Raw genomic sequence first — 23,842 nt, forward strand, 5'->3', positions numbered from 1 at the left:
GAAAAACAAAACTGTTATTTGCTAAAAGAACGCTGAGATCGCAGAGTTTCGAAGGGAGCACATACCGTCGTTTAACAGCGTCGAAGCTCGTAGTAAGTGTACTTGGCATGGCTATAACATTACAGCTCATAATCAAAATCGTTTATGTTGATGTCAGCATGAAAGTAAATCCAAATAAAGAAACAGATAGCATCCCATTTAAAACATTTTATTGATAAACATACAGTTACTATAAAAGACAATGAACTGTGCTCTATTCCTCTGAGAGATGAAGAAGCTGTCAGGTTTCCAGATTGAGGCGAGACAAGAGAGGATAGGACAGTTCAGATTATTCTCTGGGGAGGCAACGCTTGTGATACAGAGGCAAATGAGGAGAGATTTTAGGACACTGTGGATTACCTTAAGAAGATATTAAAACAGGGAAGCAGCAAGTAACATTATGTCATTGGTTTAGTTCACTGGAGGCGATGGAAGAGGACAGCAGGTGATTAGGAGAGGCTGATCCATTTAACATTTATTTTTTGCTGGTATGGAACTGTGCATTAAGTCAAATCACACACACACACACACACACACACACACACACACACACACACACACACACACACACACACACACACACAATGTGCCAAGACCTTTAGGTCTGTATGAGTGTGAAATACTCCTGCACACTCCACTCGCCTTCGCATTCATTACATAAGGCACTGATTCAGGTGCAGTCTGTGAGAAGAAACAATGGCTAAAACATCCTAAAGGGAAATTATTTAAAATTCAAAGAACAAGCATTATTACTTAACAACATGCATTCTCATTCCTGTAAAATGACTTATAGAAGAAAATCAAAAACAAAATCATCAGAATGATGTACGACAAACACAAGGATAGGTAAGAAAATAACAACTCACTATCCATCTGAGCAATACTCACAAAAACTTATATATATATATGTTACTTTTATCCATGCAAAACTGTAAACACAAAACCCAAAAATAAAGGAGAAGGTATGAGTAAGGCATTATAATGGTCAAGCTACTTCAGGTTATCCAACCTGAACCCCTTTTGCATCACACTCAAGAGAGTGGAGTCACATGATCAATGCAGAAGCAGGAGTTAATGAGTCAAGATTTGGGAGGCCGATGTGTTACAGACAGTAGTGTTCAGCTCTTGGAGTAAGATCCCTATTGAATGTCTTGTATGGATGTGCAAACGCCTAAACAAACTGGTTTTTTGATTACATCCATGCTACACATACTAAAAACAAGTGTATACACGTGTACGGTTAAGAAGTATAGCGATAGTCCTGCAAGTCCATGTAGTTGAGACTTTTGACCCACGTGGATTCAGACTCCTCGTTGTGAACATCCACGTGAACTGTTGTGCATTCAAGGAGGAAAAAAGATGATGACTTGTAGCGTCAAGACTGTTTCAGTGTGATTCAGGGTTTTAGAAGAGTTCTCCACCCAATCACAGAGGGTCCAGCTCCAAAACAGTGGTCATCATAGTGTGGTGGGCTGACCTCGGCCTGCAAACAGAAACAGACATTAACAGTCATATAATAAGTTTACACTGAAATGGTTTGTACTATCTAAAATGTTTGGTATGTGAGATAAAGACAGAAACGATGTCTGTATATACTCATACTATAGAAGTTACTCAGACACCACAGACATTACAAAAATCCGATAAACAAAAAAAAGATGTTAGCAGTCAAAAAGCTGAAGTCAAAATGGAGCCCACAAACCAACGGGTGACATCACACAGGCTAGGTATGTGTTTTGTATGCCATCTGTGTGCAGGACAGGATGCAGTCCCTCTGTGCTGGTTTGTGTGGGTGTGCGTGTCTTCTCACCCCGAGATGCAATGTAGCACTCGTGGCAGCTCAGCATTCCCTTACGAATCCGTACGTCAGTCCCTGCAGTGGCGTCACCAAGCTGTACACCACACAGTCCACACTGCGTTTGGAAATACGGCAATTAACATTATGTACACACAGGACTGTCTTCATGTTGAAAACTCTCATTTTTACTCCTGTTGTGCATCAATTTTTTATGTGTTCTCTTCCTTGGACATAATTGTGATATAAACTCACCCACTTTATTATGTATACCTAACAGATCGGACCCCCTTGCCCACCCCTTATTTTTCCTTTCAGAAATGCTTCTTAAGCCATCAGTTGTCATAGATTCAACAAGGTGCTGGAAACATTCATCAGAGTATCACACAGTTGCTGCAGATTTTTCAGCTGTACAAATTTTGCAAATGTTTCTCTCATTGAAATTGTCACACCACTTTGGCAAGGTGCTCTGTTGTATTGAGATCTGGTGGCTGTGGAGGCCACTTGAGTACAGTGAACTCACTGTCGTGTTAAATGACCAGTTTGAGAGTATTTGAGCTTTGTGATTCGGTGTGTGATCCTGCTGGAAGTAGCCAACAGAAGATGGGTACACTGTGGCCATAAAAGAATGGAGATGGTCAGCAAAAATTGTCAGGTAGGCAGTGAAGATGAGATGATGCTCAGTTTGAGGTTATCTCAGCTTTGGGATATGGTGTGCTACTCTAGTCATTAAAGACTGGTACACTGTGGTCATAAAGAGATGGACATAGTCAGCAACAATACTGAGCAACAATATTTAGATAGTTTGTGATGTTGAAATGATACTCAGTTGGCACTAAGGGGCTCAAAGTGTGCCAAGAAAATATCCCCCGCATCACTACACAACCCAGCAGGATAGATTCATGCTTTCATGTCTTAATGTTGCAGCAGATATCGAGACTCATAAAACCAGGAAATGTTTTTCCAGTTTTCAAATGTCCAATTATGACTAAAAGAGCAAATTGTGTCTAAGGTTTCTTAGCTGACAGGAGTGGCTCTGGAGTGGTCTTTTGCTTCCAATCAGACATGTTGTGCCTTCAGACATGCTCTTTTTCATACTTGGTTGTAACAAGTGGTTATTTGAGTTAGTGTTGGCTACCAGGCCACCTTCAAAGCCACGCAAACTACATTCTTCCACATTCTGATGCTCACTTTGAACATAAGCAGGCCATCTTGACCATGTCTACACTGAGCGGCTGCCATGGGACTGGTTGAATAGGTATTCGTTTTTAGAAGCAGGTGAACAGGTGTACCTAATAAAGTGGCTGGTGGGTGTAGATGTGCTCAGGTGATCTCTGCGTATCTGCTTCGATATGGAGGAAAAATAAAATCATCTAATTAATCTGCATGAGCGTGCTAACCTTGAAACAGTGCATGTGGAAAAACAGTCCCAGCGTATCTATGATCATAGCAGCGCCTTTTCCCAGAGGCTGAGAACAACCAGTGCACAGTCTCTTTCCACTAACACACCTACACAAAAAAGAGAGCAGGGGAACAGTTAGTCAGATACAAACTCTGCTTTCCCCACATTAATGGATCTTCAATCTGCTGATCTGTGGTAATATTTCAGGTATTCATTGGTGCATATGTGTGCTAGCATCATCACCTGCTGGGTGAGGGAGGCTGAGGCTTTGGAGAGGAGGACTGTTGTTCACTTGTAACACCATCATGAGATCCAGATCTGAGGTTACAAAAAAAGAAAAATATTCACATACACAGCTGAAAGATATGTGCCATGCTAGTACCCCCCCCCCCAAAAAACAAACAAACAAAAACAAACAAACAAAAACAAACAAATAAACAAACAAAAGAAACAACTTAAATCTTCTGACAATTGAATATTAACACCAGACAGGAGAGGTTGCTATTTTATCACAGGGCTCTCCAGAGAGAGCGAAAGTGCGAACTGCTGCTGCCAGAATTCAATCCAATAAGTAAAACAACTGTATAAAATAACACAAGGGTGTAGATACAGGCATATACAGCCACCTGGTGTACCTTTTAACAACCTGTCCCTGGTTCAGCTGAGTATTGCGGTCCAGAGAGGCTGTTTTCCACAATTCCTGTTTCTTTGAAGGTTCAACATCAGCCCCAGAATCTATAAAAATGAATAACATAGTATGATAAACTCTAAAGAATGCTTTACTGTTCTCATTATAAACGTTGTCCTTTGGAGGCTAAAGCTTCTTTGATCCAACTTCTTCAGATGTTTGTTTTTTCCCCTCGCTTTGTCGGTCCAGAAATGTAAGTACTTCATGCTCACCCTGGAAGAAATGCAGCTTTGATGCATGCTGATCTTCATTCCCTGTAGAGATTTTTTGGCCATTGTGCTGCAGAGGAACATTTTTTCCCTTTGTGTTGTCGTTTTCTGTACCAGGTGAGGTTGTCGCCGTCTGTCCTGACACCTGGTTTAACAGGCCGGTAGGATTGAGGGGTGTGACGGTCTCCTCTAGAATCCGTCTTTCCTGGAAGAAGCACAGAGAAAACAAAAAATCAAAGATGAAAAATAGGACGTGCAGAACCAGCACACAGTTTTTTGTTTTTTTTTTTTTTTTTTTAGCTTAAAGTGAGTCTGTCTAGATCAGGGGTGCCCAATCCCAGTCCTCGAGAGCTACCGTCCTGCAGCTTTTAGATGCATCCCTACTCCAACACAGCTGAATCAAATGGTTTGATTACCTCTTCAGCATGCCATCGTGTTTGGCAAAGGCCTGATAACAAGCCATTCATTTGATTCAGCTGTGTTGGAGTAGGGATGCATCTAAAAGCTGCAGGATAGTAGCTCTCGAGGACTGGGATTGGGCAGCCCTGGTCTAGATGTTTGCACCTCTTCATTGTGCTTCCTCTCCTCCTCTTCCACCTCGAGCTGTGCTTTCTCCCATTCCTTCATCAGCTTCTCTTGCTCTCGCTGGTATTGCTCCTGAAGTGAAACACGTTCATGTTAATTTCTGAATGCTCAGAAAACACATGTGACACACACACACAACATTTACACACGTGTCCATTACATCGCGTGCAGTCTGTTTTCTGCAAGGCATTCGTGCACATACACATCATTACACTGCAGTACCTTTAAGAGGCGCTCCTGCTCCTGTTGCCACCTTTCCAAGCGCTTACGCTCCTCATTGGGGTCCCAGACCCAGTGATTAACACGTTTAGCCAAGTTCAACATGGGGGTCTCAATCTACCCAGACCCGACCAACAACCACAGACACACACATGTATACCCACCAAAAGGACAGAAAGAGAGGAAAGGTGAGAGGACAAGTCTGACTACAGCGACTACAGTGACCACTGGAGACGAGGGGTCAGGACAGGATCATATTAAAGAATGAAGGAGAAACAGAAAGGAGGAGCTGGAGCTGCTCAGAGATACTCACGGTCACACTGCTCTCCTCAAGTCCTTCTGTGGAACGAGACAGACGCAAGCAGAATATTAGAGAAATGAAACGGGACGGCTACGCTGTGAAGGATTTGTTTGAAATGCAGTTTTACCCGAGACGGTGGGAGAATATTCTTCCATGCTGCTGGGTGTGGAAGATGGTTGAGTATTTTTTTCATCCTCTGGTTTCTCAAACAAGCCAGTGGTCTCAACCTGTGGATATGTGGGGTGAATATTAAACTATATTTATAAACTATCCAGTGGTAATAAAAAGGCAGGAAAAATAATTAATGAAAACTTAATTAACCCTGCTTGAGTGGCTTTGCATGATTCATAGTTTTAAATACTTATTTCTCTCATACTGGGCCTTGTGCAACTTTCTATAATGACCAATACAATTTTTTTGAAAGACCTTCAGAAACCGTGGAGAACTATTGCTCAAGACTCTGATGAATTTTCTCTTTACACCCTATGCAGCTGCTGTTTTACGTTAATGTAATTGTTCAATAATGTGATCTTCTTTAAACTATACTTTTGCTTTACAAGGGAGATCCATCACTGGAAGAAATGACTGTAGCAGAATGACAGCTTTTGTGTGGTACTTTTGCTAAATGGGACAAATAGGAAGCATCTTTTAATATGTCACTTGTAGCATTACCTCTCCGTCGTTTTGGGTGTCTGTGTGAAGCGGCTCCACAACCTTCTGCGTAAGCTCTGTCACAATAGTTGTTGTGATGATACAGTTTCGACCTTCGATCAGGGAGCTGATGGCAGAGCCTGAAGACGGCGTTGACTTCTCCGTCTCCGTAGGCTGCTGCTCTGCAGTCTCGGCACTTTTAACAGCCTCCACAGGTGGAGCATCTTTCTCCGCCTCTTTGGATAAAACATCTTTGGTCTCCTGTGGTGAGTGCTGAGGGGAGGTAGGTGGAGTGGAAACAGTTAGCTCCTCCGTCTCCTCTCCATTCACTCGTACCAACCCGTCCTTTTGAGAGGAAAGCAGAGAAAGGCGATGAGTAACTATAGCCAACCTATTTGGCATTTACTAAAACTGTACAAACTTTAACCCTGTAAAGCCTAAACCATGTTCACCAACTGTCAGAAAGTTCAATTTTTTAACTGGAGTGCTTATTGAACCTTCTGACAAGTTTCAATTTGTATCATTTTTGCAACCTTTGCTTTAGGGCTCAAAAACCCATGTATTGAATATGACACATTTGGTGCTGCAGGGTTTAAGAAATGGTTTATAAAACTTATAATGTAGTTAAAAGCATATGTAAGGGCTAGTGTGTTCATCAAGACACATTATTCGTTAATAATAAAAAATTGCTGCTTATAATGATCTGTTTTTACACAAGACTCCAATTATTGTATGACAGGAAAAGTCATACAGTTGTTGACACTGATGGGGCTTTTGTGTTGTTTCTCAGTTTTGGATTCTTGTTTAATATTATTGAGATTTGTTTCTGTTTTGTTATCAATGCTGTTCTGCTGCTTGTGAAGTTTTTGATTCTTGCGTTTATCGAGCTTTTGGTCCTTGTCTTGCTTCTGTTATTGACGACTCTTCAGTGTTCTCCTGCCTTTGACTCCCTCAGCCATGTCTATGCGTGCAAACACTTTCATCTACTTGTTTTTTGTTATGTGTCTCTTGTGTTTACCTCCTGTTTTCACATGTTGTTTCTGCCTGCTTTCTGCCCACACCTGTGTCCCGTTCCCTCCTGTCATTTCCCTCTGTTCACCTGTTTGTCTCTGTAGTCTGACTGCCTGCTGCCTCTGTTCCCTTTCCCTACTTTTCAATTATTTTGGGGGGCTTGTACATTTTTCATTTCACCTTTTCTTGCTTAATAAAAAATGTAAAAAGCTCAGCTTTAGTTTTCACATTTTGCTTCCCATGTCTGCTGCTGGGTCCACTTTTGTTTTCATTCTTCCCGAAACGGATATTTGCTTACACTTGCATTGCAATGTCTAATCTAAGCATTAACCATTTAGCCATGTGAAGGCTTTAATTACTAATGGCAAAATTTAGTTATTTACATGTAAACAAACATTAGGACTACAGGGATATTTTACCTAGACTATATGGATGGGAAAATACATACAGTTTTACATTTTCATTAGTGTTTAAATCTTCATAATGAATACTTTAAAAAATAATACTAATAAAAAAGTCGCCCATGATATTTTTTTCATGAAGAGTATTACAAAAGGTTTTGATGAGCAAGAGGAAAATAATAAAACTTTAAAAACATTAAAAGCTACAAACAACACAGGTACCAGCTATCAGTCAATCCTGATGGATCTGAGTCATTACCTTAATAGGTTTGTGCCCAGGGAGGACGGCCCCAGGCTGGCAGTAGGGTTTGGCTGCCAGCAGGGGGATGGGCCTGGAGGACACAGATGGTGGGGAGGGGAGAGCGTTTGCCGACTGTGTGGGGTGAGGCTGCCCTTGCGCACTCTGAGGTGAAGTGTGTTTTGTCTGAGGCTGTGGATCTCCTGTGATCGCAGCCTGTTGCGCAGTTGGAGACTCCATTAGTTGGGTCTGGGGTTCATTAAACTCCAGAGACTGAGGTGACACACTCAGTGAGTCTGTGACTGTGGACAGAGGACTGGTTGGACTGTTTGGTGTTAGAGGGCTGGTGGCTAATTTTTCTTGCTGATCTGATGTGTCTGTCTCTATCTCTTCAGGTTTCATGTGCTCCTGATTTGTAACTACATGTGATTCTGGTTGGCGCAGAGCCTCTGACATCTCAGCGTTATTAACAGGTGATTCTGGCTTCTGCTCTTTGTCCAGCTCATTTAGTTCGTTTTTGGGTGTGGAGGTGGATCTGGGTAGTTTTAGGGTGTCCAGTACTGCATCACTGATGGTGAAGCGGAGAGCATAGCGCTGCAAAACCAAGGCTGCCTCCTCTGGAGTCACTGCGCTTCTGTAGGCTTCACACAGATCTGCTTCTCTGCGCTCCCTAAAAAGAGCAGCAACACAAAGCATTTGTCCAAAGGTAGAAATACTGTCACGACACTAAATAAAGTATGTTTGTAAGGAAAGCAAGAAAAATGGTCTCTGTATAATCCTTACTTCTCCTCCACGATCTCTTTATAAGTCTTAATGCTCTTCCTCTTATTGCCGTCACGTCCCTCCCCCTTCATCCTCTTTTCTATTCTCTTCCTCTCCTCCTCCTTTCTGATTAGATCCTGTGACGCGCTGCGGCGGCGATTCTTCCAGCGAGCCAGGTCCTGTCACAAGTTCACATCATTAATATGTGGTTCTTATTTTCCCAATGCACCCTAAATGCTTCCTCACATCACTCACATCTTGCCAGTGGTCCTCATCCTCCAGAAAGTTGTTGTACTGCTCGTGCATGTGTTCATGTCGCGATTGGCTCAGCGACGGTAAGTGTCCCACCTCTTCCTCGTTAAGCATGTCACCCATACTTACACTCCTAGAAAAACAAAGGCTATAGTTTTACTTTAGATAAATCCCTTAAACGCCACAGTTAATCATTTTGCCTGATTTGGCTCTGGAAAACCCCTCCAGCAAGTTTAATCTATTATTTGCATTTAGTGACATCAACGTGTGTATAACACAGAGCCTAAAATAACACCCAAGCACTAGTCTAAAACAACACATAGTCCATGATAAAAAAAAAAGCAGCAAAAACAGGAAAAAAAGTCTTGAAAATAAATGCAACTGCAATTTTTTTTCTATAAATATACACAAACACGGAGAAAGACATGCACAACCAACAACTGTCCACTAAGAATACAAAATGCCCTCCTTAACTTTCTTTGCTACTTTGATAGAAGTTAGAAATAAATGTTTTGAGTTTTTTGGGTTTTTTTTTTAAAACATTGTTCACAAGGTAACAACCTTTCTTTTTAAAGTCTGGATAATGTCCATACGTCCTATCCTGGATCTGGGTTCTTTTGGTTCAAGGATGAATATATTATTTATACATGAAAAAAAAAACAAATACAGCATGATAGAAAAAATATAATAAAACCAATCTTTCTGTATATTAGTTGTGTATGTGTTGCCCGTGTCTCAACACAGTAACACTAGCAAAGACATGTTACTGCTTCTGCAAACTAATCACGAACCAGCTAATAAACTGAGCAAACACAACCACAGACTGTATATAAAAGATGGACATGGCTTCTAGGTTTAAAACCTGCACTCCTGTTAACACCAGCAGGGGGCGACTCCTGTGGATGGAAAAAGAGGCTTCCAGTTGTACACGGTAAAATAGAAAACGCCTGTGCTTCGTTTCTTCGTGACCCTTCCTGATGAATTTATGGGCTCACTTCCTGGTTTCAAGTGTGTTATGGTCCTCGGTAGACGGAGAAGCTGGTATAAACCCAGCTTCTCAGCTAGATCCACTTCTTCCTCATTGAGTACAGTTTTGAAACATCAAGATAGTGTTTGACAAAAATGCTCATCTCCAAGCATATGAGACTTACTAACTAACCATACTAACCAGTAAGTGTGGCACAGTGGCTGTGTCCATCTTTTACATACAGTCTATGAACATAAGATAAGAAACACAGTCATTCAACTTTGCAATGTAGTACAATCCGATGAAGGAGTCTATGTTGATGTGTAGTTTCATATGTAAAAGCAATCAATGGAAACCAAAAGCCTGACGCTATTGATGAATTAAAATGTATCAAAGCACATTATTATTGTAAGCATATTTTTGGATTCTACTCATGAATTGTGGCATGTGTAGTGTGTCCATATTGTTATCATGCAGGTGCTCATCCAGATTCACAGATAAACACTTACTCGGTGTCCTCAGACATAAAAGCAACACGTCGGCTCATCCTAAAACAGCAAGTAAATGAGAGGAAAGAGCAGGTGAGGGTATGGGTAAGAGCGGGGTTTGCAGGCGCCCTAAATGCACACAATATTTTTCAAAGCTAGCAATTTAACGTGTGAATCGCTAACAGAGGGAAATGTTTTGCTTTGCACATCTGAACAAAATCATAACAAATAAAACCTGCTAGAAAAGCAGAGCAACAATCCCATTCATCAAATCTGGGAGGGGGAGTGATAACACATGCACAAAAAGCTTAACAGTTATCTCACATCATTGGAGGAAGCTCGTCGTCCTCCAGCCAGAAGGGTTTCTTTCGAGGTTTCTCATTTACATCCTTCTTTCTCTCCTCCACCTCAGCTTTTTCCTCAACTCTCTCCTCCACTTTCTGCTTTTCCAGCCCTGACTTTACACTACAGACTTGTGCAGGACCAGGACTGGGTGCAGGCACGAGTGAAGGAGAAAAGAGGGGTTCAGCAGTAACTGTGGCAGAGGTATTAGGGACCATCGCACCTTCGCTTTCTTGCTTTTCCTCCTTTTCCTCACGCCTTTCTCTCAGCACTGCAAACGTGGGACTGGTTGGAGCTTTGGAGGGCAGGGCCTGTGGCTCTGCTGCCACAGCAACAATACTGCTGGAACAGCAACCCAGTGACAAGGCCAATATTAACAGAAAATATGCTTATAGGGGAAATTAAAACTGCATCACTGAAGACTGAAAGCTGATCCACTCTGGGTATGTTACAGCCTGCTATGAGATCACTGAGCGGGGATGGTTAGACAGTGCTTAAAGAGTCGGGTCACCCAAACAACATAATAATGCTTTTCTTGTCAACTTTTCATCTGATCTACTTTAAGTTCAACTTTGCTGTTGAACCAAGAAGGTGGAGTGTGAGTTTTTAGACTGTTTCATCAGTTCTGTTTCACGGATTCATTTTAAAGTCACACTGTATTACACTAGATGCTCTCTGTAGTAGCTACCAAGTCTCTTGCTGTTGAAGGGGTGTTCTTCCTTCATACAGTTGCCAAGTGCTTGCTTATAGAGAATTGTTGCAGTTCTCTGCAGTTGAAAAACTGAACTGAGCAGATTATAGTGGCTCCATAATGATGTGGCTTAGTTTACATATTAACCTAAGAAGAAAAAGATCCCTGGTTTCATTCTGGAAGACACAAATCCCTTTGGGGTTGTGTTCAGAAAGGCATTACGTCATTGGTGTAAAAATCTGCCAGATCAAATATGCGGCGCTACCTGCTGTAGAGACCCCCTAAGGAACACCTGATAGCATCTTTCTTTATTGGAAATTGTACAATGATACAAATGTCATTATCACCAAAACAACCAGACTACCAGAACAATATATTTAGAGGGTGATGCAGAAGATTTAGGTAATTATTTGTAATGATGGTAATTTAACTGGATATTGAACATGGCACACAGGTAAATCTTGCTACTACATGTTATATCATCTTGTAAAATGATACTTTTGCATCATTTCACTTTATTAAGATTCTATTTATGTTCACAAAACATGAACATGACATATTATGAGATATATGATATATTATAATGCCATCATGTTGCATGGCAACCACCTAACAATGGACTAGAAGGATCTGAGCATTACTGGGGACCCAAAAATGGACTAATTGCTTTAAGTAATCACACTCTCTTAGAGTGATGAAGTATATTGGTTTGCCAACAGCATGAAAATACTACACAGCACTGCAGCATGGGTAAGTACTAGTTTACATAAATAGGCAAAGCTTTCTGGCAGTTTTATAGATTTGGAGAATTTTTATAATTTGCATAAATGTGTTTCTCATCCCTAAAGCCAGATCTCTGCCAAAGACAGATTAAGTATTTATAGACTTTTTCAAGTTTACATTTTCACATAATTAGGGTGACCCAACCTTTAAGAGTTTCAACCTCTTCAGACTGAAACAGCAGCCATTTATGTGATTCAGCCGTGATTCATAGCCAACAGTCCTTTACACAACAACGACAAAAGTCACGCCTAACAAAACCTACGTTAGATGTCACGACAAAACATTCAACCACATTAGTTCAACCAAAGCACAAATGAGCCAAACCACGTGGGAAACAGAGCTGCAAGAATCCGACCACAGCAGCAAATCAAAGTCAACCAATCCTTTCATATGAATGAATGAACATCACACTCCACGCTGCAGGCATTCAGAAACACTCACAGCAACAATGCGGGCAAGTCGAGACTGTAATTCACCCAGGACACATGCTAATGTTAGTACTTGAAGATGTAAAGTAAACATCATTAAACCTTAATCCTTGCCAATAAACACTCTTTGTTAGTTGCAGTAGTTCACAAGTGCCACGATTTCTTTTCATTAAATACCTTTCACCCTCCTTCTTTTCTGTCAGCTTAGGCCTGCTGTGGAGCTGCTTCATAGCAGACACTGGACTGATGTTATACTTCACTGATCCAGGAACAGGCAGGAACTGATTTCTTTTAGCTGTGCTCGCTTTTTGGAACGACCCCGTCCTTCGAGCCATCATATCATCTTTCTCCGGGTCAGGCGCAGGCACATTTTCACCACACTCATCCTCATTATCACCGTATTCCCACTCTCCCTGAGACGCTGATCGGATCACTGTTGTCTCGACCTGCTGTTGAGGTGCTTCCATGGGCTGCTGGTGCTCCACTCTGTGACAAAAAGTCTTTTAACTGAAAGAACTAAACACCAAGTTATAGAACCTCTTTTATGATGCAAACAACACCCGAGCTTGTTAGTTGCATCTGCACCCTGTTAGACACACTCCAGATCACAGCTCAGCCCACCTGACGTCCAGTTTCTTGCTCCTGTCTGCCTGCACTTTCTTCTTGTTCTGCGGAGCAGCGTCTGTGGTTACCTCTCCCTGTGTGCAGCGTTTGGAGGAAGGCAGAGGTAGGAAGCGGTTGTAAGTCACTGTAGAAGCGCTTTGTTTATGGAAAACTCCCATCCTCCTTGCCATCATGTCGTCTTTCTGAAGATCTGGGACTCTCCCCTCTTCTTCTTCCTCCTCCTCCTCTTCCTCTGATCTCCCCTCATATTGAGCCAGGCGGGCATCGATCTCAGCGGGAGTGGGAGTGGCCTTGGTGGTCCAGGGTGGGAGGTCATCAGAGGGAGAGGTAGTTTGATTGGGGTCGGCTCCAACTACCTGGCTGTTGGAGTATTGCATAAAGGCTCAAACTACAGCAGCAAAAAACAGGTCACGTGCACCTGCAGATGACCCAGATATGGCCACAAAGCCCAGGCATCGACATGCAGGAAAGCACAGCAGCAAGAGCACAGACCAGAGAAGAAAATATCAACATTCAAGATTTAGGGGGGAAAAAGCACACAAACGTGACAAAGGTACAAAACTAAGATATTCAAGAGGTGTTTTAGTTATTATTATTATTATCATCTTGTACATTTGTATGTTCATGGCTGACGTATTGTGACAATCTCCCCCTCGGATATTAATGGCCAGAAAAGTGCACAACATCAACAGATGTTCACTTGATGATGAAAAATGAAACACTTTGTTTCATATTTTCATTTTCTATTTTATTATACATCTGTATAATAATATAATTAATTGGGACAAAAATAGACTGAGCATCAAATTCTAGTCCTTGAATGTGAGCGAATGTTTGTTCCAGATTCGAAGTGACCATCTCAACGTGTTCGAGAAACATGATGAGACATCGCTGAGTCAACACCCTGACAAAACTGGTCAAAATTTGCTCTTTAAATAAGTGAGGCCATGACTTTTCTTAATAACTAAATCATTTGGCTTTCATAAATCAGATTTAAGGATAAATCTGCGACAGGGTTTTTCCTGCAGATAAAAAATTCTGACAGCCTCTTAGAGAGAATGTAGTCAGAGCCAAAGGAAAATCCCTTCAGTTTGTATTTTTTGTATTTGTGACTGCATTTAATTAAGCACATTTCTATTCATCACATGCTCATAAGCAACAGGAACTTTACTATATGTATGTAATAGTGCTTGTGTACATGGTCTTCTATTAAAGGCTCATTCTGAACCAGGAAAAACCCCTACAGCTGACGTATGAGCTGCCCGGCAGATTTATCAAGCTCCATTTGCTGCAGTATTTACTACATGCATGTGTGTGTGTGTCAATGTGTAGGCTTTCCTTGCCCATTAAAACTACAAGCAAATCAGGACATTGCAGGAAAGACCATTCAAACTACCTATTATACAAATTCAAGTAGGAGCAATGCAACAAGTGATGCAGCACAAAAGCTTCCCTGGTGCGATCCATACTAATGCAAGCGACTTGGAATTCAAACCACTAAGTTGCCTCTGTTTGGCCGCGTCCATACCTGCGTTCCCACTCTGAAAGCTGGGAGCCCAGGCCAATGGTAGGCATGGCTATGGTTGCCTTGGAAAGGAGTCGTCTAAGTAACTCCGTCTCCTCGCCTTCACTCGACATGACTGTGTCTATTGGCTGCTCGATCTCAGTCACGCCCCCAAAGGTCACAACTTTGCCTTGACCTCGTCCAGCCTTTGCTGATCCGCTGAAGGGACCTCCATAATTTTTCACCAGGCAGGCCTGACACACGGGGCCTGGGCTAGTATCACTGTACATACAGTCTCACAAATTAAGACCCACAGCCACAAACACACACACACACAACACCAGCAACACCACAAGCAGGGGGAAAAGAAATAATGAGCAACTACAGACGGAGGATGAGACTGTGAAAACAAAAGAAGGATTACATGGAAATGTTGAGTCAGATAGTGAGGATGGATGCACAAAAGAGGACAAAGCATGGGATTTTATATCCAAATTACTCAAACACTCATGTTCGCACACAGACACAGACACACACACACACACACAGTAAGGATTTGATCTATTCTAGGTGGTCACATTTTCTGCTCACTGCTGCTCCTCTGGGAACACAAAAAAGTCTTTATCCTATCTAATGACATCAGCACAGGCGGAGAAAAACAAAGCCAAGCAGTGCTCGCAGCCAACAGTCGCCTCTTTTTTGGTCTCACACACGGTCTCATACACACCGGCCAATTCCCTGCTCCTTTTCAAGTCCTGTCAAAGAAGACTGAAGAGGACTGAAGTGCACAATGAGGAGGAGAACAAACAGCAGGCGAGAACACAGGGGGACAACAGAGACGAGGGAAGAAGGGAAAGTCCAGAGAGATGTAATTTAAAATTACTCTAAATATCTAACAGTAAGAGACTGTTGGGAGGGCTATAAACGTTATTTAATTTAAAGGCTTAACTAGTGACAGCTCACATTGTTGATGATTATTTAATTGTTCGTAAATGTAATAAATGTGACTATGATACGGAAACGTCTGTCTGTTTGCTTGTTTGTCCGCAAACTCCTCCTGGACCATTAGGAGTTGAGCCACTAAACTTGGTACACAGATACATTTAGGCCCCTGAAGGTTTTTATCTATATCAGATACTATGATGTTATCATCGTGTTGTCTAGCAACCACCTAGCAAAAGGCTAAAGGGACCCTTTTGTTCCCTTGCATAAACACTGAAAAACACTACTACGCCTAATGTTTTTAAACTTTTATTAATGTGTCACTTTGCCAACAGCACGAATGAGCCAAATAGTGCCGTGGCACAGGTGTGTAGTAAAATTAGACATTTTGAGAACTATGCTCACTTGCCAGGAACAAGATCCAAAAACTGATACCACTGTGGTGTAAGGTTATTATTGTTGACCAAAACTTAAAACTTAGTGTGAATTTTTTAAAAACCTAAATCAAAATAAACAAAAACATGCTTTAAAAAATGAAAACAAACAGAAATGCTATTGTGCCAAAAAATAATATTATAGAAATATGTCTTCAGAGGAGGCTTTGTTAGATATGCTTATTGAGACTATGACGTCTACAACACAAGGTTTGTACTACAATACCTGTTCTTATCCTTATCAACTAAAATAATCAAAGTGACACTGAAACTAATAAAACATACACTGTAACAAAACATTTTATACAATAAAAAGCTGAAGTGAAACAAAGCTACTCTGAAACTTTTTAAAACTCATACCTATCTCATTTATTATCATTTATTATCTCATTTAACAATCAAGTCTGAAACAAAATCTCTGAATTTTCCTCTGGCTGTTTAACGGGCTGAACGTGTTGGGTTTTTTTTACAACAATTATTTATTCTAAAATTATAATTTCACTTATGTTTTTGTTGTTTGGGTTTTAGATAGCTGAATATTCAATTTTCTGCCTTTTTAAATTCTATAGAAAGCATCTCATTTTCAGTTTCATTATCCTCCACCTTTTTGATAACATTTCCAATTAAAACACCAGACGTGATACTCTTCTGTGTCACACCCTGCTGGGGGGTTTAAAGTGGCTGACACAAACTGAATCTATATTGCTTCAGCTAAAAAATGAATTAAACACTTCTTTATATGAGAACTGCTTACCAATAAATAGTTTGATGATCTGATGAAGACTAAAATAAAACAAGAAACACACCCACCCACACCACCCATTCTCTTGTCACCTCTTAAAGATCACACACTTTGCATACAGCAGCATTTACATGCATTGTCTTGCGTGTTTGCTGAAACAGACTGTGTGTGTTTTGGGCACCTTGGTTCACTCATCCTGAGTCTCTCCCACTTCTGCATATCTGCCTGGCTCATGGAGGAAGACACAAAGCTGACCGGGCCGTCCCTGTGAGGGAGGGGCCTACTCTGAGCCCGTCTACGAGCCAGGTCGTCCTTCTGCTTATTAGGCATCGCTTTAACCTTCCCCTCGTGTCCCTCGTCCTCCTCATCCTCCTCCTCCTCGTGGCAAGAGGGAGAGTTTAGGAAGGGGTTGTCTTTGCGTGTAATGATGTCAGCAACCGCCTCCTTCTCACTGTCCAACCACAGAGCCAGTACAGCAGCATCACACGGCACACATCAAAGTGGAGCGCAACACATCAAACCACAAGTGACCGCAACAGGCAAAGAAACAAAGAGTGAGAAGAACGTTTAGAGGTGAGCGAGAGGAAATGGAGTCAAAACAACACCACGCTTTGCTAACCTGATCTCCTTCTCCTGAAGCATTTGCTGCGAGGCTCGTCTGATGCCCTCCCAGCGCTCTCTGTCTTTATCGGTACATAATGGAGGAGGGATGAACTGGTGCACTTTGGGTGCGACTGTGCCACGATGAGCTCGCCTGGACGCCAAGTCATCCTTCCGGACATCTGGAACTTTCCGCACTGCTGCTTCCTCTTCCCCGTCAGAGGGGGAATCCCACGCAGACTTCTGGGAGCTCAAAAAGTCGTTATCACGGCGGAGGATGATGTTCGGAGATGGTGACCTCGGTTCCTTTTCCTCCGTTTCGGGAGGGCTGGGGTTAGAGACGGGGTAGTGCAGCGAGGCAGTTTCAGAGGATAGTAATGTGCGGGTTTTGATTGACATGCGCCCAAACGGTTGTTAGTCCAGGTCAGTAGTCAGATGTGTCTTTATGTGTTTTAGAAACATGACACAACCACACAGAATTCCTGTCAGCTGAAACCTCTATCACAACACAAAGTGACATGGCTTAACTGCTCCTATATGTCTCTTCTCCATAAAACCAGCAATGACAAATCAGTTAGTTCACAGTCACAACAGACATCAGTGGGCTATCACACAAACATTCTCCTTAAAGCAGCAAGACAGTTACAGGCAGACAGCATCACTAAGCCAAAGGTTCATCCAGAGCACCTGTTTCTACCATCAGAAGTTCATGTTAGTGCATGTAAACAAAATCGTTTCTCCACCACAGCAGAGGCAGGAGTTGTCATGCCCATCTTCCCTGACCTGCTGTAGCGAACGACAGCAGGAAGAACTTTAATTCCTGCCTTCTCCAGCTTCTGCATCCTCCTCTGCTCCAACACTTCCTGGGTGACCACTTCCTCTTCCTGTTTTTCCCCATTGTTCTCAGGTGCCCAAGTGACAGTCTTGGAGGTTTTGTGGAGGAGTGTAATTTTTTTGCATTGATCTGCAGTAGCTTGAGGCTGACTGAGGAATGGCAGGAAGATTAAAAAAAGCACATTTGTGTTTTTTGTGCTTTTACCTCTTTTTTCACCTCGGTTTTTGTTTTTCCACAGTGACACTTGTATTGCTTTGGAAATCATTTAAAGCCAAATAATTTATTTTTAATATGTTGCTCATTACCTCCGCTGCTCTCTCTCTTCCGTATGTGGTTTTCGCCGTGGAGTTGGGACGTAGGAGGTGGCGTTGGTTCGGTTAGGAAGAAACTGGTTAAAGGGGACAGAACTTCTTGCTTCTTTGCTGGAAGTCCTTCTGGCCAACATGTCATCCTTCCGCACATCTGGCTTCCTGTTGGGGGCATCGGCCTCCGAGTCGCTGCCTCGCCCTGGGCAACAAAGAGCAACAGAGCATTACAGAGAAAATAATGCTGAAGGTCGTGCAGTTACTTCAAATTAGGCCTTCGATATAACACATAGAGACATACAGGACCCAGTTTTCACTGACACTGAGATGCAATCTGTAGTTGACTCTTATCAGGAGAAGAGAAACGACATTTAAATGCAGCCAATACATTTTAAAGGCCACTTCAGTTCCTCCTGGTAGCTTAAAAAAGACTCATCAGATTCTTACATAGCAGGAGTTTGCCTCCCAGACTGCAATCTAAGATGTGGTTAATGTTGTTAAAAGGATGTATCAACGCAAACCATCTTTTCCTAAACTTGCCCGAGCAGAGCTATTTCTCAAATCTAACCAAACTGCAACTGAAAACTGAAAATAACATCAAAGAAAGGAACGCCTTCTGCCTCAAAGCCCTGACAGCAAATATCTCCCACTAGCCCAACCAGCCTTCATTCACAAAAAGTGACTGAAGGCAGTGACAATCCCCTTTGGCATGAATCCTGTTTATCAACAAGTTCGACAGGCTCCAGATAACTAATTTGCACATTAACAACCACAATAAGTGCAGGATCAAGATAATGAGATTAGTACCAATTATTTATACCAGGTGCGAACACCCACGGATGAGATGTCATTACCCAGCTGAAGCACTCAGACACAGATCACATGGTAATCTTTTGTGTAAATGTTCTTTCTAAATGTTGCCAAAGAAACAGTAACACCATATTTTTTTATTACTTGTGACATGATCATTATAGATACTTTTAAGCATTTTATCAATTTATAGCAACATCACAAAGTCCTTTCTACTCCTACCTCCATGACCTAAAGGAAATGTAGGGAATAAGGCTATTTGTGGTTTGGGGGTAGTGTTTTTCTTGTAACCCTGCTGAGCATACGGTACATTATAGTGTCGACATAAAAGACACAAACAGGATGTCTGTGATACCCCCTCCCTCCATCACTCACACACACACACACACACACACACACACACACACACACACACACACACACACACACACACACACACACACACACGGCGTGTGACAGGCAGGATGTTAACCTCAGCCTGTGTCTTTTCACAGGTCCAAACCTCTAGAGACTGCTACTGAGACCAACAGCTGCTGCATCTGGGATCCAAAACACACACATACATGCACGCACACACACACACACACACACACACACACACTGTGATATTCAGCTGTTGCCCTCAGCCAGTCTGACCAGTTGCACTATATGAAGGTTAAACAACCAACATGCTGTCGAACAGCAGTGAGTCTAATTCTGGACGAGCAGATTTGTATTTAAAGGAATGCTGTAGTTGAGTATTTGGGTATCTACACTTTTGCAGTTTTCCTTTGAGAGTCATTTGGGAGCTTTGCAGGCCACCAGCTTAACAACAAAGGCTTGACACAGTAGAAGTGGTGAGAAGCAAACAGCTCTCTGAAAATATAAAAACAGGATCCACTTCAGAGGCATTTCATCAGAACTGACCGTCGCTGTTTCCTCGATTCACGACGTCGGGAGAAGGGCTGTGCTGCGAGCGTGAGCCAAAGGAATCCAGACTGGCAAGAACAAAAGGACACATACCAGAATACATTAGACATGATGTAACTGAAGTCACTGATGGGACACTTGTTTGAACACAAATGGAGGTCAAAAGCTGTGCAATTCAGGGTAGACCAGGGGTGTCAAACATAAGGCTTGGGGCCCAGAGTTGGCCTGGCAAAGATAAAAGCAGTGCAGTGCTCTCTTCTGATACACTCTAACATCAGAACAAAAACTGTGTGCCGGATGCTTCATGGCATGGGTTTCTGCGGGCTGAGCAGCTCTTGTAGGTGTGATGTGTAGATGGACCATTACTTTTGTCCATATTTAGATCCATGCCCCCACCTCCATTTAAAAATAAGGTGTGAACACCTGGTGGGAAGGGAACCCGTTCTTTCTCTGTGACATCATACAGAACAAAGCGAAAAACTCTGTATGAATGTCGACAGCAGTCTGAAACCTGAGCCTCGCAGCCCCCACTGACCTTTTTATTATAAACTTTGGCCATGCCTAATATAAGCATCTGCCATCGTTAGGAAATTAGGAATAGCATAATAGGTCCATTTTAAATACCCTTGTGCCTGCAACAGCAAATTATACAGCATGTTCAGGAGTGTTGACAGATGTGTCTCACCTGTCTAGGGAGTTGTCTCGAGTGTGCCGTGGCGGAGAAAGGGACTCACTCCTCTCAGAGTCCCAGCAGTCATAACCGCTGTCTCTAACATTGCGCTTCTGTGAACTGTCCCCTCCTTCCTCGCTCTCCTGCACACACATCAGGTTAAGTAAATTAAGTAAGTAAAATTGTATTTGTATTTGTAAAGCTAAAACATAAAAACAAAAATCAACCAAAAGCATGTTTAAAAAGATGAGTTTTTAGCTGTTTTTAAAAGACACCACTGAGTCCACAGATCTCAAATTAATGGTATCTCAGGTTAATATGCAGTCGACTGTGTGAAGCAGGAGCAATGCATGATGAAGCTCAGTTATGGGTCGTCAAGTCTAAGAAGCAAAAACTAGAAAAGGGTATTTTATTTAAACAGACTTGATTCAATGGAGTCCACAGATCCAGTCTGAACAATTTTTCATATCCTGTCTGCAGGTGTTGTTGTGTAAAAAAAACAAACCCGTCTCCTGTTTCCCATCTCGGACACCCCAACAAAGACAGGAAACTAACAGGTCCATCCCCCACACCATCTGCCATTTCTGTACCTCGCTGTGATTTCACTCACCAACTTCATCTGAGCAAGAAGCCCCTCGAACTCCTTGAGGTTTAGAGTAGGCCCACTATAGGAAGCACAGCCACTGGCAGCTTTCCCCAACCAGTACACTGTGTTCAGCACCTGAGAGACACAGCCACAGGGGTTTAGGGTATATCTATAAATGCCAAACAGACTAATACTCAAGCTAACGAAAGAAAAAAAATGGTAACAACTCACATTCTTTAGTTTGCGGTTGCAGTCTGAGTCCCTAACAAGAGAGAAGAATATTACTATTGCATGTTACTCTGCTACTGTAAAAAAACACAAACCACACATTTGCACATTCACTCATTTACTTGAGGTTAGCTCGTATGGAAGTGTCCTGCAGGTCCCCTGGGTCAAACAGCTGGGCGCCCTTCAGGCCCAACTCCTCGCAGCCACGCAGAAAGACTGACAGGTTATCCTGGAGGAGACAGCAACAGCCGGTCAGTTCATCACTTGAACAGGGGTGATTTACAGAGATCAGTGTCGCACTGGAGAGTGTTTCCTTACCAGCCCGGCGATGGGGGTGGGCAGCCTGTTGATCTTCTTGACGAGTCCTGGTTTGATCGCACTTAGGAGCCTGTGTAGAGGAGGAGGAGAGGCCGAGATTTATTGAGTCTTATGGGAGTTTGTGCATGTTGGTGATGCTTGAAACATCAAAAAGTGATATGAAGTGAGGTCACAGGCTTACTCGCATAACAGGATGCCGTTCTCCAACGCACTGCGGAAGTCCTTGTCTCCAAAGCTCTTCCCGGTTACAGCCTGTGGAAGAAGGACAGGAAAACACAGATGTAAAGGTGGTGGATGGGGACACAGAGTGCAGCTCTTTGCATAAAATGGGTGAATATTTCTTTAAAATATCACAGAATAAATAAAACACCTGTGGATTCTTCTGTATGATCACTTAAAACAGGCCAAAACTCATCAACATGTTCTATTTACAACATTATATAACACAGAAAAAGAGACTGGTATTCTATTACTGTTGGTAGAATTAATCAGCAAATATTTTTCAGCTCTTTAGTTAGAATAAACAAGCACTGATTAGCATTAAGATGCTAATGTGAATGATATCTCTGCTTTACCACCACTTGTCAGATCAGATCACAATCTGGTCTTTCTTCAGCCCACACATAAACCCTGTGTAATGAGGCGGCTTGTTACCACCCGCTTATTCAAGAAATTGTCTCTGGAGGCTAACCGGTGTCTTAGGGAGTGTTTCAAGTGCCCAGACTGGAGTGTGCTGCTGGAGTCACAGGATAACAACATAGATGTGGACAATGACAGCAGGATGGACACCATCAGGGACTACATTAGCTTTTGTAGGCATGCTGTGGCTCCAGTTAGAAACATGTGGCTGCTTTCCCAATAAATAAATAAATCCTGGATCATGAAAAAGCTCCTTAACTAGAAAAAAAGCAGGCATTCGAAGAGGAGGACAAGGAGAAGCTCAGGTGTCTGGAGTGGGAACTGAAGAGAAGCCTGAAGCAGCCAAAGGAAAGTGGTCCTGTAATAGTGGAAAACATCCTCTCTCAAACCGGCGCTCAGAGTATATTGACCGGTTGAGAAAAATATATGACCTTAACCTACCAAATTATAAAGACCCTGGAGTGTCTGGCCCTCCCCCTCTTGAGTCTAGGCTTCGTGTCCAGGACCCCTCCAGTTTTTGTCACCAGGACCACATTGTATACAGTCCTTTACCTGCTGCACAGGACCTACACACACCTAGAGAGCCAGGATGCATGTGAGAATCTAGTGTATTGATTTCTCTAGTGTTTTGGACAAACTCCAGCCTCTCATATTGGAGGGGTTGGGTGTGGATCCCTTCCTGATGTCCTGGGTAACAAACTGTTAGTATGACCTCAGTTCGTCAGGCTGGTCAACTGTGTTTCTGGGACGGTGAGGTGTGATACAGCGGGCGCACAGTGGCCTGTTTTAGCACCATTCATGTTAACACTATAAACAGCAGACTTTAAATACATGCAAAAATACTGTGATGACACAGTTATTGTGACATGAATCAGTAGTGGACAAGAGCACTAATACAGGAACCTTGGTGAGGCCTTCAGTGACAGATGCAGTGGGAGCTGCCTCCCACTTAACACAACTAAAACCAAGGAGATGGTGATTGATTTCAGTAGAGCTAGAGCATCCCATCTGCCAGTCTCCATACAAGGCAAGGACAGGTCCTATTGGATGGCAAGTTGGACTGGTTGCTGAACACCAATGCTCTCTACAGGAAGAGACAGAGCCGCCTCTTCTTCCCACTGAGACGGCTGGATAAGCTGGTGGAAAAAGCCAACTCTCTGCTTGGCAGAAGGCTGGACTCACTTTTTTACAAGTGCTCTTTAAATGATCATAACTCTCATTCAAATGGTTTCATAAAGAAGAGAACACAAGCTTTACATGAATATTTGGTTTATCATGGTAGCACAAGGCATTCATAAGATAACGCTATCTGAACACAGACAGAAAAAATCAGCTCCACGTAGATTTTATCATGCACGAGTCACAATACCATGTTCTTCAACTGTTTTGGGCTAGAGAGAAAATTTAAATGGCTCCTGAATGATGAGGATTGTTTTGTAAATTT

The 23,842-nt window shown here is 42.4% G+C and overlaps 1 protein-coding gene across 6 annotated transcripts in view; it reads right to left on the reverse strand.

The window, feature by feature from the left end:
• Nucleotides 1-192: 192 nt before the first annotated feature.
• Nucleotides 193-23,842, reverse strand: part of LOC113024378 (LIM and calponin homology domains-containing protein 1-like) — a 31,468-nt gene continuing 7,818 nt past the window's right edge. Inside the window, exons 2-31 of one of the 6 annotated variants that reach the window (XM_026171399.2) lie at nucleotides 21,941-22,011; nucleotides 21,760-21,829; nucleotides 21,564-21,670; nucleotides 21,445-21,475; nucleotides 21,238-21,348; nucleotides 20,643-20,770; nucleotides 19,955-20,025; nucleotides 18,239-18,440; nucleotides 17,882-18,082; nucleotides 17,118-17,426; nucleotides 16,680-16,949; nucleotides 14,405-14,662; nucleotides 12,874-13,236; nucleotides 12,430-12,738; nucleotides 10,333-10,689; nucleotides 10,030-10,068; nucleotides 8,557-8,686; nucleotides 8,323-8,480; nucleotides 7,561-8,209; nucleotides 5,911-6,234; nucleotides 5,366-5,465; nucleotides 5,251-5,276; nucleotides 4,941-5,054; nucleotides 4,698-4,790; nucleotides 4,137-4,338; nucleotides 3,872-3,971; nucleotides 3,480-3,554; nucleotides 3,235-3,343; nucleotides 1,850-1,952; nucleotides 193-1,522 (exon numbers count right to left, since the gene is read on the reverse strand). In XM_026171399.2, the coding sequence (XP_026027184.2) occupies nucleotides 1,497-1,522; nucleotides 1,850-1,952; nucleotides 3,235-3,343; nucleotides 3,480-3,554; nucleotides 3,872-3,971; nucleotides 4,137-4,338; nucleotides 4,698-4,790; nucleotides 4,941-5,054; nucleotides 5,251-5,276; nucleotides 5,366-5,465; nucleotides 5,911-6,234; nucleotides 7,561-8,209; nucleotides 8,323-8,480; nucleotides 8,557-8,686; nucleotides 10,030-10,068; nucleotides 10,333-10,689; nucleotides 12,430-12,738; nucleotides 12,874-13,236; nucleotides 14,405-14,662; nucleotides 16,680-16,949; nucleotides 17,118-17,426; nucleotides 17,882-18,082; nucleotides 18,239-18,440; nucleotides 19,955-20,025; nucleotides 20,643-20,770; nucleotides 21,238-21,348; nucleotides 21,445-21,475; nucleotides 21,564-21,670; nucleotides 21,760-21,829; nucleotides 21,941-22,011 (5,106 nt within the window). In that variant the 3' untranslated portion in view covers nucleotides 193-1,496. Of the gene's footprint in view, nucleotides 1,523-1,849; nucleotides 1,953-3,234; nucleotides 3,344-3,479; nucleotides 3,555-3,871; nucleotides 3,972-4,136; nucleotides 4,339-4,697; nucleotides 4,791-4,940; nucleotides 5,055-5,250; nucleotides 5,277-5,365; nucleotides 5,466-5,910; nucleotides 6,235-7,560; nucleotides 8,210-8,322; nucleotides 8,481-8,556; nucleotides 8,687-10,029; nucleotides 10,069-10,332; nucleotides 10,693-12,429; nucleotides 12,739-12,873; nucleotides 13,237-14,404; nucleotides 14,663-16,679; nucleotides 16,950-17,117; nucleotides 17,427-17,881; nucleotides 18,083-18,238; nucleotides 18,441-19,954; nucleotides 20,026-20,642; nucleotides 20,771-21,237; nucleotides 21,349-21,444; nucleotides 21,476-21,563; nucleotides 21,671-21,759; nucleotides 21,830-21,940; nucleotides 22,012-23,842 lie in introns of all 6 variants that reach the window. The other 5 variants (XM_026171398.2, XM_026171401.2, XM_026171400.2 and 2 more) reach the window with 5 other exon arrangements.

Source organism: Astatotilapia calliptera, chromosome 6 (assembly GCF_964374335.1).
Source record: "Astatotilapia calliptera chromosome 6, fAstCal68.1, whole genome shotgun sequence".
Taxonomy (NCBI): Eukaryota; Metazoa; Chordata; class Actinopteri; order Cichliformes; family Cichlidae; genus Astatotilapia; species Astatotilapia calliptera.